This window comes from Pristis pectinata, chromosome 3 (assembly GCF_009764475.1).
Source record: "Pristis pectinata isolate sPriPec2 chromosome 3, sPriPec2.1.pri, whole genome shotgun sequence".
NCBI lineage: Eukaryota > Metazoa > Chordata > Chondrichthyes > Rhinopristiformes > Pristidae > Pristis > Pristis pectinata.
In genome coordinates, this window is record NC_067407.1 from 41,580,449 (window position 1) to 41,597,354 (window position 16,906).

Sequence of the window (16,906 nt, forward strand, 5' to 3'; positions counted from 1 at the left end):
TAGTTCAGCTCCACAGTAAGCTGTCTCAATTACACAGTGTAGACTTTCTGCAAGCACAAGTCCAGTACTTTCACACGAGGAAGAAATAAAACCCAAAAGACTAATTGTTCTATTGAATGCAGAACTCCTAGTAACAGCCAATCTGCATAATGGAAGGCCTCACAGACACCAGACAACCTGTTTTAGTGACCTAATTGGCGTGTAAATATTAGTCAAGTCACTGAGATTTCCACTGCTCTTCTTTAAAACAGTGCCATGGAATAGTTTATATTGTCATGAGAAGGCAGAGAAGTCCTTGGTTTCAAGTTTCAACTGAAGATATTGCCACCCACTGTACTGGACTGAGAGAAATGAAAACATAAAATGTAGGCAATACTCAGCAGGTCAAGCAATCTGTGGAGAGGGGTATAGAGCTAGTGTTTCAGGTTAATGACCTTTTATTGAACTGGGAAAAAATAGAAACAAGTGTTAAGTTGAAGAAAAAGATCAGAGGAAGCAGAGCAAACAAAAGCAAAGATTTGTAATAGACTGGAAACCAGGAAAGACAAAGACCCAAGTGATAGTGATGGTACTGGCTGAGAAAGGATGGTCAAATGATAAAAAGACAAGTGTTCTCAATACTTGGCAGGTCAGACAGCATCTGTTGATAGAGAAACTGAATTAACATTTCAGCCTAATAATCTATCGTCAGAACTAGCGAGATCTGATGAAAATTCATTGACCTGAATCATTAACTGGTTCTCTCTCCACACATGCTCTCTCCGATCTATTTCCAGCACTTGGTTTTTATTTCAGTTTTCCAACATCTGCAAGTTTTTATTTTCAATTACACTGGTAAAGGTACATCTGGAGGGGATATAAACAGGCGACAAGAAATGACGTGAAAAACTAAATGAGGATTTTAATTTTAATTTTGTTTTATTTTTATCAGGCAGCATCCAAGACAACAAATCTGAGTTAACATTTCAGGTTGATACCAATTCTGAAGAAAGATCATCAACCTGACCCATTTCCAGCATTTTCTGTTTTCAATCCACAACCCAAAATGCTTTCTTGACATAATCCAAGTCTAGATGACCTAAATTCTAAATTAATGTTATTGAATGTTTTACTACAATTCAAATAAAAGATTTCACCTTTTCATTTTATAGAATCCTTGTGACAACACTGTCATATTCCTAAAAGGACGAACAATTCCAGCTATCCTTGGGGACAAAACAAGATTGTCAAGATTTGAATTAGACCATCTCAAACCCTGAAGCTTCAGTCAATTTAAAAAAGCAAATGTCATTTTCAAATAATTTCACTGCAATTTTGCTGCAAATTTCCCACCCAAAATTCACCACAAACTGCAACTGCTTTCAGAATGGTGCCTGCTAATAAGAATCCTAATTATCAGCCTGTCCACCTTGCCCAGCATATACATTTTTTAATATCTGCCTCAGACAGCTGTGCTCTTGGTGTTTGAAGTGAAATGTCAGTCCTTGCTAATATGACACTGCTTACATCATTAGTGATTTCTGAGTGCTTTGAAGTCGCAGTTCAAAGCTCGATTAAAAATTCCGATTTATTCTCACAAACCCCAGGATTCTAACCACGGTTCCTCCAGGACTTGCTGAATGTACTTTGTTTTATGCATTTCATGGAACAATGTCATGGTAAAATAAGATGAAAAAAAATCCAGTCTTTGTCAACGGTGACATTTTTCAAAATAACCTTTCAGAATGACAATACGGTTGGAACCAAATTAACAAGCAATCATGCACAATAAAAAATTTTCCCCTGCTACCTTGCACACAATGTGCTTTATTTCATCCTTTAATGTAATTAAATTCCTAATTAAATTGTTAAGTTTAATAGCACCAAAGAAGCAATGATTGTGTCTGCTGAGTTGTCATATTCCATCAGACAAGCACCATTAATCTATTCTGCCAATGTATATACTCACGAAGGAGACGTAATATCCGGGGATGTTGTACGCAAGTGGGGCCATTCTGCAATATCTCACATATGTGTTTTACTCCAATAACTACTAACGATGACCAGCAGGCTATGGAACATCGAGGTCCTACTCTGCTCCCATTTCTTACATCCTTGTATCTCAGCAGGATCCTTCGCACACAATACATCAACTTGCATTCTGACACATATCCACATTTTCCATTGTATTGTGATTATAATGATTAAGAATAAACATGACTTTTTAAAATTTCTTTTCTTGGGTACTTTAATAATTGTTGCTACCTTTTACCACAGCGCAGACTGGCTAATACACCACAAACCAAGAATTGAACTCAGACTATTTTTCCCCCTCACAGTTATTACACTGCCTAACGAGCCCTTGGAGCATTTCAGTACTCTTCGAGGAAAAGTTTAGAGTCTAGATTTATTCCCACTTTTTCTGCGTCCTTCAGATAATACATTCTTAGACTATCATCACATGGCCTTTGAGAACCATAAAACAGTAATCAAATGAAACAACCACTGGCAAATCCACAAGAAATGGCTCCCTGTTGTTTGGCTCAAATTAAATTACTGAACTCCAATGATCAGCTCAATTCCAATTGTTCCCTGGACTTCATTTTCTGTCAGAAAAGCTGCCTCCATTTACATATCCTCTCCCAAAGGCACCAACTCTTGCTAATGGACATTTTCACCACAGTGTATGACAATTCAGGTATGTGCAATAATATTTTATTATTTTAGAATCCTCATGCATGAAATGAAGAAATCTCTTTTTCAAGCTTCTTAACTGTGCAACACAACACTGAAAGAGATATCAAACATTGATTGAGAATTGTAAACTTGCTCAATGTAAAGAATTGCTGGCTTTTCTAAATAAGTGCATAATCTGGTATGATTCTGAAATGAACAGATTCCAGTTTCAATTCTTGGATTGTGCTGATTTAGTTAATATCAGCATACCTACACCGCCTTTGTGCAAGAATCATCCATAGTTGCTGCTGTCAACTCCATTGCTGATTGAAATAGTGAACAGTGAGATTGGCGCTAATGCCACACCACAGTCAAATACTCAGTGATACTCAGTGCCAATGCTTGCATATAAAGACTGCCACTTTCTGCAGAGTATCAGAAGTCTCCCAGTACTTCCAAATCACTGGGGAAATCCAGCATTTCCAGAAGGATGGCAAAAAAAAGAAAATGTCCTTAAGGAAGGTTTCAAGTTTTCAAACCCAACCTTGTGCTGACTCAGAGACCATAATTAATATAATTTAGTGTAATATTAGTCTGCATAAATGTTACTACATTATGATCTCTTTCAGCACCTGCAGGAAACAATGATTTTAGGATCCAAGTTATGCAGATTATCAAAATTAAAATACCACTCTTAAATAGCAAGTTAAATAAATCTGAAAGCTGCCTTTGCATCCTCAAGAGGCAAGGGCATAAAAGAAAGACAAACTACTGTGGGAATTACTCAAGTCCGGATACCGGGCATGAACGTTGAGCTTTTATCAATACCTGCCCACTTGAGTAGAATGAGAGAGAAGGAAATATATAAAACTCCTCTCCCAAAGGTCATTATGCTTGGTCTGGTGTCTTGCTGTTCAAGCCAGCCAAAAGGCTAGGCATCACAATCAAGGATATACCACCCACAGACTTTACAGCGGTGCTCACTAGGTATCAAATGCTAGAACTCAGCTAATACTCCCCTTCCCATCCTGGAAATACAATGCATCAACAATCTCACCACTGCCCCCCTCCCCCCACTCTTCCCCTTCCCCTCAGCTGCTGCATTGGCTGTGATCAACGAACTGTGTACAGATCAGGGATCAAATCTTGGATTTCCTAATCTTGGTTTAATACTTTTTCACACTACACCAACCATCTAAATCACTGGGGTTCTTCAAGCTTGTCTTTCTTATTATACAAGTAATAAAACGCCAATCAATGTTTACTGGTGCCTAACTTATAAAAACACAAAGAATGTGAAGAGGATGCTGTGGGGCTCATTAGGACCCTCACCCTCTATGCAAATCCATCCCACATGTGGCACAGAGACCCAGCAAGTTTAACACCTCTTCGACTGCCAAGCACATTTGCTTTCACCTTCTGTCAGCCCCATACAGACCTAAAATGCCATCCATCCTTCTGTTTGTCACTGACATCTGTGGGCAAGGAATGAAGCAAAATGGTACATACATTTTAATGGAGGATCACTCTTGCATTGCAAGTGAAAGAATGCTGACACATATTTATAAAAACATAACTAGCATGTTTAAGATCAGCAGTATTAAGACATTTGTGGTGAGAGTCCAAAGTGACATAATATCTAGAAGTGTATTTCAAGAAAACGTGAAAAGGATGAGAAATGAATCACTGAAACATTTTAAACACATCTGAATACAAACATCAGCTCTAACACATCACTGATGTAAAGCCTGTAATGCTTGGGATAACAGAATAGAGAAGTCACAGGTCAGAGGCACCCAACAATCCCAAAATCCTTTAATCCTCAAATCTTGCAACATCATGCCTTCCAAACCACATAAGCCTAAAAGGATGACAGTATAAAGCATAAATTTGACAAAAATTATGTTCAAGAAGTTAAAAGAGGCAGAGTACCTTGATATCAAGACAGATTCAGATACAAGATTTCAAGTCGTGGATAACCAATAATTGAGAAAAGACGACAAATAAATGGAAAAGAGCAATGACTAGAAATGGATTAACACGTTACAACGGACACAAAAGGCAAGTGGGGCAAGGGAATGAATGATGAATGACCGAATTTCCATAAAATGGGAAAAGTAGTAGTCTGTGCCCAATATTGGGAACGGAGAGGAACATTGCTAGGGACAGTGAGTGAGAAGCAGAACGAGACCTTACAGACAGAAGAAAGGATAGTCAATGGTGGGTAGCATATGGAATGGGTAATCTTTGGAATGGGTGCAGACTCATCCAGATTAAATTTATAAATCAGTGTGACAGAAGGCGCCAATATCCTGCCCTCCAATTACCAGTAGTACACCAGTTCATACATATTAACTAAACGAGACAAATATGTTCGCATCCTCAATATTTACCAATAACGCTGGACGCAATTCCTCAAGCAACTTGTGCACCCAAGATCAGAGACAATAATAAACGACAATATTATGGGAGCAGGTTCCCCAAAGTGACTATTTGGGCATTCAGATGCATCGCCCATTTTCTGCCGCAGGGAACAGAGACCATCCACCAGAGGAAAACAAAAACACGTCCTTACCTGCATGTTGAAGACTCCAAGTTCGCTGGTGGCCAGGACTCGCATCTGGTTGGCGAGAACTTGTGCTTCCTCCAGGATGGCGAAGTCTCCGGACTCCGGCGGAGCGGCGGATCCGGGCGAGACGAGCCGGAGCGAGAGCAGCAACACGGGGCCGAGGAGAGCGCTCGGGAGGCTGCAGGCTCGGGCACGGCGGCGCCGGGGAGCTACTGCCGCCGCCGGTGCCCAGGCCGAATGTCCAGCTCCCATCTCAACGCATCCGCGGCTCCCTCTCGCCATGATGTAAAACTGTGGATGCGACAAGAAACTTCTCAAACTCTGCGGCAAACTTTCCCCCCCCGATACTAAAACAAAATGTGGCCCGCACTCCCGCCGTCCACAAAATCCACCAATCCTCCAAATGGAAGTCGTTCTCCCTTATTTTCCCCTCCCACTAAGTATAAACAAAATACACAAAAATGTTTATTCCACGGAGGTTCCCTGAGCCAGTCCTCTGCCGCTGTGCGGATCCCGCGACACGCTGCTGCTCACTCTCTGGCAGAAAAGCACTTGGATTCCAGTAGCAGACGATCGCTGCAAAATCCGCGCTGGATCTCCGCACAAAGTGCAGGCAAAATAACCATGGCAACCCCCCGACGAAATGCAATCAGGAGCTCAAAACATGGTTGCAGAGAAAATGTAAGCGGCAGCTTTTACTCACCCTTTGTCATTTATGATGTACGTTTAATGATCATTCCTGTCAAATATGAACTCTATGAAATCCAAAACATGAATGCTGCCTCCACTTTTTTATGGGCATTATTTTTTTTGCCACTTTTCCAGTACACTTACACAGGATGCAAGAAAAATACGTGTCTCCTCTGGAATGACTCGCATTCAAAAGCTCTCTGTACTAACAAAACCTACCTTATCTTTTATTTTTTCAATTGCATTATATTTAGTTCTCCTCCAAACATTCCCATTTTGGTTTCTTCTAAACTCCAAATGCACCATCCTCCATGTTCTTCTTCCTCTTTCTTTTCTCACTGCATTGAAATCAAAACTAATCTCGCTGTCATCCCCTCTAATTCATCCTTTTCCTGGACTTCAGATCTGCAACTTTTTTACCCCTTTGAGTCTTCATTCTTCTTAAAACCTGCTAGTTTTATAAACGCAAACATGCCATCACGTAACCCCTGTGTCACTCTATCACTCTCTCCTTGGTGATGTCCTCCAGCACCTTTTTTCCCAGGTAATAAAACATTTGCAAACCCAATCCACTCAAAGAATAAATTCCACCCCGCTTTTTCCGGGAACATTTTATTTGCAAATCGGAGGAGGGAGATGCCTAACCACATTTCAAATCTTTTGGGAGTTTAAGAAATTATTAAAATGTTGAGCAAAGTATTAAATAGAAGGAGTACTTAAAGAAATGTGTTCTTAATTGCAGATTGCAACATATTCTTCAAACTGTTTAATGTGTTTGTTTGCTGTAAGATGGGTCCCCCTCTTATCCTATGGAGTTTACCTGCCTGGGCAGACTTGGAAACCTGCTGGTTTGCTTTTCTTTTCTCGTCTATGGTTTCAATTTACAATCGAGTGTTTCTTTTATCAAGCTTCTCCTGCTCACAACATCGAGTGGCAGTTTTAAGATGTTCAAGCGAACTGGATTTTTATTCCAAAAAAGCTCTGCATTCTTCTTTCCCACTGTTAGTATATGTTTTGTGGAGGAATTCTTCAAAGATCCCTTTTAATTATGAATGCATTATGCTTTTCTTTAACTGTCTATGTTCTTCTCTTTACTTTGTGATCTAGTTTGATGGTGAGAACTCCTGCATAACTTCTGTATTGGAGCTCGAATTATACCATGTGCTTAGTAAGGCTCAGTTGGATTCAGGTGCTGAATGTTCGTTTTATCATCATCTGTTCAGGCCCCACTAGTTTACTTACCATCTTCCAGCTCCGATTCAGGCTCTCTCTCGCTTTTGAATATATGTTCCTCCTTAATGGAGCGCTTGATCTAGTGATTGTTGTTTCTGAGCCTTCCAAACGGCCCCTTTTTCGCTCAGAGCTCTTGGTCCTCATCTATTCAATCCCGCATCTTTCTTTGAACCCAGGTAGGAGGAGATGGCCAGGGCCTGAAGTTGAAGCTGGCAGTCAAGGAAATTAGGCCACAGCCCAAGACTAAGCAAGCACCAGGGGCCAGGAGTAAATGGAAGCCAGGGGTGGGAACCCCTGTATGTCTCAACACATCATCAGGCTTATGAGCAGAATTTCACAGTACTGGTGAGGTTTGCTGTGATCTAGCAGGAACCTCTATAACCCTTGGCACACTTGGCTTTGGGTCCTGTTCAAAAAGTCTACTAGAGTTTTAAAACTTTTCAATTCAAGAAAGGTTTGGAACTTTAGACCCGATACTAATAAATCCAGGGCATGAATTCAACATAATCCTAGGCTTCTCAACAGCACTGCTGGACTCTGTCACCCAGCCCATTTTAAAGATCCTATCCATCTGCCTGTGGAATATCCACGAGTTCTATAAAAAAAACTGCAAGGAATTTTCCTACTTCTTACCTTTCAATTATCAGAATTCTTTTTTAAACAGCTATTTTTCAACAGTAATACATGATTGATCCTTCACAAGCAAGAAAAACATATCTTCAGATTAATTCAGATAAGTGCGAGGTGTTGCATTTTGGAAAGTCAAATCCATGCGGGACTTTCACAATGAACAGCAAGGCCCTGGGGTGTGTTGTAGAACAGAGGGACTTTGGAGTACAGATACATGGTTCACTGAAAGTGGAGTCCTAAGTAGACAGGGTGGTGAAGAAGGCTTTTGGCACGCTGGCCTTCATAAGTCAGGGCAATGAGGATAAAGTTGGGAGGTAATGGTACAGGATGCTGGTGAGACCACACTTGGAGTATTATGTTCAGTTTTGGTCAGCCTGTTATAGGAAAGGTGTTATTAAACTGAACAGAGTGCAGAAAAGATTTACAAGGATGCTGCCAGGACTTGAGGGACTGAGTTATAAGGAGAGGTTGGATAGGCCAGGACTTTATTCCTTAGAGTGTAGGAGACTGAGAGGTGATCTTATAGAGGTGTATAAAATCATGTGGGGCATAGACAGGGTGAATGCACACAATCTTTTTTCCAGAGTTGGGGAATAAAGAATTAGAGGGTATAGGTTTAAGGTAAGATTTAAGAGGAATTTGAGGGGCAACTTTTTTACACAAAGGGTGGTATCTATGTGGAATGAGCTGCCAGAGGAAGTGGTTGAGGGAGGTAGAATAACAACTTTTAAAAGACAGTTGGATAGGTACATGGATTGGAAAGCTTTGTAAGGTTATAGGTCAAGCGCTGGCAAATGGGACTGGCTTGGATGGGGCATCTTGGTTGGCATGGACCAGTTGGGCTGAAGGACCTGTTTCCATGCTGTATGTTCCCTTCTATGATGAGATGGACTCTTCACCTCACAATCTACTTTATTTGACCTTGCACCTTATTGTTTACCTGCAATGTACTTCCCTGTAACTGTGACACTTTACTCTGTATCCTGTTATTGTTTTTATCCTGTACAGTACGACCTTGGTTCAATGCACTGTGTAATGAATTGATCTGTACAAACGGTATGCAAGACAAGTTTTTCACTGTACCTCAGTACAAGTGACAATAATAAACCAATACCAATATATTACTGGCTCTTCCTCACAGATGCTTATCTATCCTAGACCCAACTGAGAGAAATGGAGCAGGAAAATTTACTCTGAGTTCCCATTTTATCATCAAACCTTTTAGTAAGCAAAAATGTCAAACCTAGGATTGGACTTAAAACCATCTAAATTTATTCAAATATTTATTTACAATATAAACAACAATAAAATAACCAAAGAAGAAAAAAATACACATGCAGAGAAATATGTGGAAGTTAGAATGTAGATACAAGTCCCTGGACAAAGAGTTGATGTTAACATAAACCAAGCCCATTCCTTGCGAAACCACCAACTGTATACAGATGGGAAAGACAATTTGACCTATGTTAGCTTATCCATTCAAAAATACCATATACTTCCTGCATCATAACATCTAGTTCCATAGTTGCTATTTCCATTATCATACTTAAAAACCCATGTGTAATTAACTTCCTGACATTAGTCCTAACTTACTTTGTCTGCGTAATGGTTTGTATTGCAGGTGCATTCCAGAGCCACATTTTTTATATTCAGAAGTAATAGTCTCTGGATTGTTACATGAGCCACTTGCAAATTAGCAGAGGACTACTAAGGGCGGCACAGTGGCACCGCTGGTAGACCTGCTGCCTCACAGATCCAGTGACCTGCGGTCAATCCTGACCTTTGGTAAGATAGAGTCTGAGAGAGTGTAGTTTACATGTTCTCCCAGTGACCACATGGGTTTTCTCTAGTTGCTCTGGTTTTCTCCCACATCCCAAACACATGAGGGTTGGTGGTTTAATTGGCCACTATAAACTGCACCGGGGGGTGGGGGAGTTGCTGGGTATACATGGGGATAATAAAATGGATTAGGGTAGGATTAATGTAAAAAAAATGATGCTCGGTGTTCACTTGAGGGGCGAAAAGCCTGTTTCTGTGACTAAATAGAGAGTAGCATGGTGTGGCGGAATGAGTTTTGGTTCATAGGGCTCCAGCACCAGTATTGTTGAGAGTTGAAGCTGTGTTGCGGGGTCAGTCTATACCTGAATAATGAGAGGAGAGAAGATGTTAAACTAAATTGTGGGAGCAAGGGATCAAAGTTGCAAGGATGTGGTGATTCAAAGAGTAGAGATGAGGCTAAGGGGAAAGGCATTAACATGGGAAATGTTAAGCAGACTATGACAGGGAGGGATAGAAAGTACAAATCTAAAAATAACAGTAAGTAATGCAGAAGTTGCAACAATAATAAAAATGACAAAACTAAAGACTACATCAGAATGTATGTAGCATTTGAAACAAATAGATTCACTGAGAGTGCAAATAGAAATTAATAAATGTGATCTGATAGTCTTACAGAGACATGGCTGCAGGATGTCATCGATCAGAACCTGAATATTAAAGGACTCGTTGCATTTAAGAAAGACAGGAGGCTAGGAAAAGGCTTTCTTAATTAATGATGTTCGTAATGCAGTAGAGAAGTATGGCTTTTATGCAGGAAAGCAGGATGTAGAAGTGATTTGAATGGAGATATGAAATAATAAAAGCATGAGGTCACTCAAGGAGTGGTGTCTTGGCCCACTACTAGCAACCTCATGGTAGGTCAGAGGAGAAGAAATAATGGGAGGTTATTGGAAAAGTAAGGCAATAATCATCGGTGATTTTAATCTATATGTAGAGTGGAAAAAATAGGTGGGCCAAGGTAGCTTATATGGTGAGTCCATAAAGGGTTTTGGGCATAATTTCTTTGTACAGCACATGCTTAGGCAGATTAAACTAGACTTGGTATTGTGCAATGAGATAGGGTTAATTAAAGACCTCATTTCTGAAAGTACTCCGAGGTAGCAGCAGCAATAACATGATTGAATGTTACATGCAGTTTGAGGGAAAGAAGAATGCACCCCAGCCTACTAATTGAATTATAAATAAATGAAATTATGACTGGATAAAAACACAGCTAGCTACAGTGAACTGGCAAATTAGGTTAAAGGATTAAGCAGTCATGGGAAAGCAGACACTTACAGAGGATTTCACAATGCGCAGAACAGATACCTTTGAACGAGAAGGAAAAATTCCGAGTGAAAGACCTATCATCTGTGATTAACTAAAGTAGCTAAAGACAGTATAAAACAAAGAAAACACAAATACTTGTGTAAAGACTGATGGCAAGTCAGAAGACTGGACAAAAATAGATAAAACAGCAAAGTATGACTAAAAGATTAATAACGATAAAATAAAATTGAGTACAAAAATAAAGCTAACCAGAAATATGAAAACTAATACTCAGAGTTTCTATAAATAAATTTAAAAGAAATGAGTTAAGAAAGTGAATTGTGCTACAGAAAATGAGTCTGGGAAACTAAAAATGTGAAAGGAGTTGGTGGCAGATGAATTGAATAGGTATTCACTATATCAGTCTTCACTATAAAGGATATAAATAATATCCCAAAAATAGCAGTGGAGTGGGAATTGGAAGGGAGGAACTCAGAAAAATTACAATCATTGGGGCAATGGTGTTGAGCAATTTGTTGAAGCTGTGGGCTGATTTCTGCAGGTCCTGATAGACTTCATCCTAGGGTCTTAAAAAAAAGTAGCTCGTGAGATTGTTGAAGCATGAGTCTTAATTTTTCAAAATTCCTCAGATTTGGGGAAGGTTCCATGAGATTGAAAGATAGGGAGGGAGGTAATAGGAAACTATAGGTCATTAAGCTTAACTGAAGTCAAAGGGAGAAAATTAGAAGTCATCATTAAAGACATTATAGCAGGTCACTTAGAAAAAAATCAAGGTAATCAGGCAAGGTCAACATTACTTTTTGAAAGTGAAATCACGTTTGACCAATTCATTGGAGTTCTTTGAAGAAGTAATATTTGCCATGAATAAAAGGGAACCAGTGGATGTTGTACACCTAGATTTCCTGAAGGCTGCATCAAAGGTTATTGCTGAAAATAGAAGTGTTGGAGGTAAAACTATCCCCCTGTCCCCACAATGCTGCTTGACCCACTGAGTTCCCCCAGCTGTTTGTTTTTTGCTCCAGATTCAGCATCTGCTGTCTCTTTGGTCTGATGACAAAAGCTATACGGCTTCACATTGGAGAGATTGTGCAGCATACAGCAAATCGCCATGAACCCAGACACCTTTTATTAAGTACTGCACAGCTCCTCCAAAGCAGGCTAAGCACCAGAAGCATTCTTCAGCATGCCATTTCCTGACTTGAGTACATGTTGTCTGGCAAAAGCTGGTGAATGCACTAGAATTAAGAACCGTGCCTTCAGTGGATAGTCATTGTTATCCAATATACATTTGTTTGTTTGCTGTAGTAGCACAAGTGCATACAGCATTATTTATTCCATAATGAAGGCATCAAGACACCTGGCATTTGGAGCATTAATCAAGCATTTATGGACTGCAAAATTAAATCTTGGTTAGTTTCCACAACTATGCTAATAACACACAACTCCACCTCACTCAAACCTTCCATTGTCTCTAAATTGACAACTAACGTACACCGTTGTAATAGAAAATTACTCCAACTATTAGGAAGACCATGGCTATTGTGTTCTATTCCCCATGCAAACACTCTCCCTCAGCAAGGAACTTCTCTCTCCTTGGCACCTGCCTGTAAATATTTGCAACCTTGGTATCATATTTGCTTCTGAGATGAGTTTTGAACCTCACAGTTATGGCGACACAAGTAGTGATTATTTCCATCAACAGAAAGTTGCTTGACTCCTCATCTAAGCTCATCTATATTATTGAAACACTCAGCAATTATTACTGCTGGACTTGAATCTTCCCACACACACTTGACCTGCCTCCTTCAGTCTATACTGTGTAAATGAGGTCATCCAGAACTCTGTTGCTTGTATTCTAATGTACACCACGTCCCATTCACCCACCACCTCTGTGCTTGCTGGCATAGATTGTTCCCCATTTTACCAATGAATTGATTTAAAATATATATTTTTAAAAATTACTCCATTGTCTGACCATGAAGTAATTTTACTGGTATAATATCATCCTTGTAAACTGTTATTGTATACTGTAGTAACTCATGAGTAGTTGGGCCAGATCTTCCATGCCTGTGGATGTCATATGTGTACTTCAGGTCAGAATCTTAAGTTTCTGACCTCCTGCTCTACTACTGGACTGAGCACTGAGCCCAGGAATGTAACTCAGTCATTTTTTTTATTTCAAATTATACTTTATTCATGAAAAATCAAGAAGTATGTGAAAAAGAATATTCAAATCAACAATCCCAAATCATGTTACTTCCATTATTTAATATTAGCACATCATCAGTTAACATTCATTTACAACCTTAAAGCAAATAGTTCATGGGAATTTAGCACAGAATTCATGTATTGTGTATGTGATGGCAGGGGAGCCGTAAACCATTGCCCTTCCTTAAACAGTCCTTGCAATGCCTGCATCCTCTTCAGTGTGTCTCTCAGCACATAGTCCTGGACTTTTGAGTGTGCCATTTTGCACCACTCAATCATGGACAACACCTTACCTGAGAACATTAGTGAGTTTAGAGCATACTAGAGGGCACCTTTCATTACATTGATGGTTTCCAAGCACCAGATATTTGCTTCAATGTGTGTGTCCTGGAACTGTCTGTTCAGCACACAGCCCAGTGTTATGCAGCAGTTCAGGACAAATCTCCACAAATATTCCTTCATCTCATACCAGATCTTCCAATCAAAGACATATTCACTGAGGAGGAGGGCAATGAAAAATATGGAATGCTTCACATACTTGTGCAAGAGCAGATTCAGTCATGCCAAGAGAAGTCAGATACATTTTGTCTTAGCCTATTGGTTTTACATTACCTGTGGCTGGTGGATGTAGCACAGCCCCATTCAATTGAGAAAGGTCACTGAACTGGATTGGAAAAGTAAGTGCTAGAAAGTGCTTTTTTTACTAACTTAAGACTTTTAACTTCTAGTGTGTTTTTAAGAGAATGTATTGTTTATGTTTTTTAAATTATTCAAATCAAATTCAAATGTTTTTAAATATCCCTGTTATCAGAGATACTTAAGAACACTTAAAAAGACTATTGATAGCAGCAAGCTGCCAAAGGACTATGAAGACTTGGTTGCTGCTTGCAGATCACTCTGCTTCTTGAAACAGTAGTGGCAACAATGCCTGGAGGAGGTTTTAATTTGCAGGCTGCAATAAGGAACAGCCACAGGAATACTGCAGGGAGCGAATGTGAAGAGTGAGCTGGATCAAAGATGAAAACAGCATCAAATCTTCCAAATTAATGTAATGATTACATAGTGAAATTACAGACTAGTTGAAGGAGTTTGAATTTTTTTCATGAAGCTCATGAAGGGGTTGGAATTTTTTTTTCTTAATCATCCTCCAGCTCATCTGCATTGAGTGCAGTTGTCCAGTTAACTAAACTGTCTACTTCTTTGGTCCATAGATCCTCCTCTTGTGCACAGGTGTTGGGTTGCTTTGCCTTGATGTTTGTTGTTAGATCTGGGCTTACTGAAGTTGAAGCCTCTATAGACAAACAAGATACCACAGTTCATTAATGTCTGTATAAGCATGATCATCGTGAGTTGAATAATCTGGCACTCCAAAACCTTTTATCTGATTATCTTCAATTCTCTGGAATAAATTTGGGAGTTTTATTTTCACCATCTCTTCTAACTTTTAACACTCTTTACCAGAAAGAAGGTAATAATTGTAGCTTCACCATCATCTCAACCAAGGCTCAGTACAAATTAGACATTAAACTTCTGGGAGACTGTGTAGTTCAGTACCATTCTTGGCACCATACAGTACACATTGGGGCTAATATTCTGTATTAAGATTTACTTATTACTGATTGTATTCATGAAATTAAACAAAAAAACCTTGCTCCAAATATTATCTGTTCAACCTTATGGTAAATATGAATTCCATTCAGACTGGGTGATTGCTGGTGATTGACAAACCATCAGCAACATCTTTTATAAATAAGATCCCACCAATAAGTTGTCTAATTAGATAAAGTAATAAAGGATTACTAACACCCTTGCACAAATCCAGCCATTCACTTATGGATGAAACTTTCAGACAACTCACCGGAGAATTTGTTCATAATGTAGCTATTCTTCATGCGGTTGATCCGCTCCAGTTTCTGGTTCATTGTCGTTTGAGTCTTCCTTTCTTTACCAGATGTTCCATAGATAATCTCACCAAATCTATGCATAACATGACACGAAAGCATTCAGATTGTCAAGTGGCCTCCTGTGGCTCTTAACTAGTATGTTCTTTTAAATTGGCCAATATTAATCCCTCAAACACAACACTAAGACAAGTTATTTGGTCATTTTTACATTGCTATTTTCAGCATTTTTTGTTTTATTTCAGATTTCCAGCATCTGCAGTATTTTTTAAATAAAAACAGGAAATTAAATATTTAGCTTTGACAATACAAGGCACTGAATGACTGAAAGAGATAGACTTGGTAACATAGCTTGCAGTGCCTGGGTTGGTACCTTTCTTGCAAGACTATCATTATGATGTTTAGTATTTCTAGGGGATATTATAACTATCCTCCATTCATGTCAGTCACCCTATAACAAAGATAAAATTGCATACATATCTCTGGCAGTACCTCCTACATAGCTATGTTCCCTGCTCCCTACAGCTGTACTGCAGTCTTAATACTGCCATCTTAATTTTGTTTTAGCTTTGGAGAACATTTCCAGATACAATAGTAAAGCCATGAGTGCAAATTGACGAAAACCAAGCATGTGCAAACCTTACAATTGTCAAATTGATTCAGTATTGCTGCTTGGTTTTGAGATCCCCTCACCCCGTCTGGCAGTGTAAATGATACGTATTCAGAGCATAAAACGGTCCTGCGGTTTAAGTAGAATCACAGGTAGTTCTGCTCATTGAAAAGAGATGGGGAAAAAAAGAACACACCCAAATTGAAGAGAGAAATTAATAGAGAAGAGAAAGCAGAGGGTGTCAAGAAACTGAAGTGAATATGTTGAGTGTAAGGACCATCCTCTTGTATATTTCAGTGAATGACTTTCTTCAAGCCAAATTTGAGGAGGGTACTCCACGGTCCATGATTAATGGAAAAGGCCAGCTTTGACCAACATAGGTTCGATAGTAAGACACCCAGAATACATGCCTTCTCTTATTTTTAGCAGCTTTCCTGATGAATTTTGTTTTTTCTTAATTGATCAGCATCACTCTGTGTTTCTTCCCTGATAAGACACCAAGTGGCAAGCCTATATTATTATTTCACAACGCAGTTGCTTCATAAAAAGATGCATTTATTCCTAGTTTTGGAGGAGGTTTACTTAACATTGAATAGTGTGACATCATGTAGCACTACCAGAATATTTTTTCTATGTGTGTGTTGGCTATAAAATAGACCTTCCCAATAAAATTTATTTATGGTCACGCCTTTGCTATACTTTTGCAGTTGTTTCCTTTTTTGAAAAGGGACCTCAAAATACATATAAAAACAGTCTTTGGGATTTAACCTTAAGTATTATTTTAGTTTGTTATCCATTCAAAATACAGCTGATGCTTTCTTTTAAAATCAGGTCTGAAATTCTTTATTTTCCTCCAGAGGTTACAGTTTGTCATATAAAATTTGATGAATATTTTTATGAATACTGTATATGTATATTTACTTGGTTGTTGTCCAATACATATAAAATTATACAACACATTTACTCTGTTTAAAACATACTAGAAATTACCTAACCAGTATCTAATCTTCAGTGGTATTATTTCATTTTTCCTTTCATGGTATCTGATTGTTTTCCATTTTCACTAACAACAAGGTGGTATAGTGGACAATGAAGAAGGTAATCAAAAATTACAGAAGGATCTTGATCAGCTGAGTAAGTGGGCCAAGGAATGGCAAATGGAGTTTAATCCGAATAGGTGCGAGGTGTTGCATTTTGGAAAGTCAAATCCAGGTAGGACTTTCACAGGGCACGCAGGGCCCTGGGGAGTGTTGTAGAACTGAGGGACCATGGAGTACAAGTACATGGTTCACTGAAAGTGGA

At 39.1% G+C, this 16,906-nt stretch overlaps 2 protein-coding genes across 6 annotated transcripts in view; both read right to left on the reverse strand.

The window, feature by feature from the left end:
- Positions 1 to 7,247, reverse strand: part of cachd1 (cache domain containing 1) — a 126,456-nt gene extending 119,209 nt beyond the window's left edge. The window contains exons 1-2 of one of the 2 annotated variants that reach the window (XM_052012601.1): positions 7,157 to 7,247; positions 5,231 to 5,515 (exon numbers count right to left, since the gene is read on the reverse strand). In XM_052012601.1, the coding sequence (XP_051868561.1) occupies positions 5,231 to 5,515; positions 7,157 to 7,159 (288 nt within the window). In that variant the 5' untranslated portion in view covers positions 7,160 to 7,247. Of the gene's footprint in view, positions 1 to 5,230; positions 5,516 to 6,133; positions 6,319 to 7,156 lie in introns of those variants that run through there. The other variant, XM_052012600.1, reaches the window with a different exon arrangement.
- A 5,931-nt stretch (positions 7,248 to 13,178) lies between these two features.
- The window catches only part of LOC127568630 (ubiquitin-conjugating enzyme E2 U-like), a 42,798-nt gene continuing 39,070 nt past the window's right edge, over positions 13,179 to 16,906 (reverse strand). For all 4 annotated transcript variants that reach the window (XM_052012609.1, XM_052012606.1, XM_052012607.1 and 1 more), the window contains 2 exons: positions 14,952 to 15,070; positions 13,179 to 14,384 (listed from right to left, as the gene is read on the reverse strand). In XM_052012609.1, the coding sequence (XP_051868569.1) occupies positions 14,230 to 14,384; positions 14,952 to 15,070 (274 nt within the window). In that variant the 3' untranslated portion in view covers positions 13,179 to 14,229. The remainder of the gene's footprint in view (positions 14,385 to 14,951; positions 15,071 to 16,906) is intronic.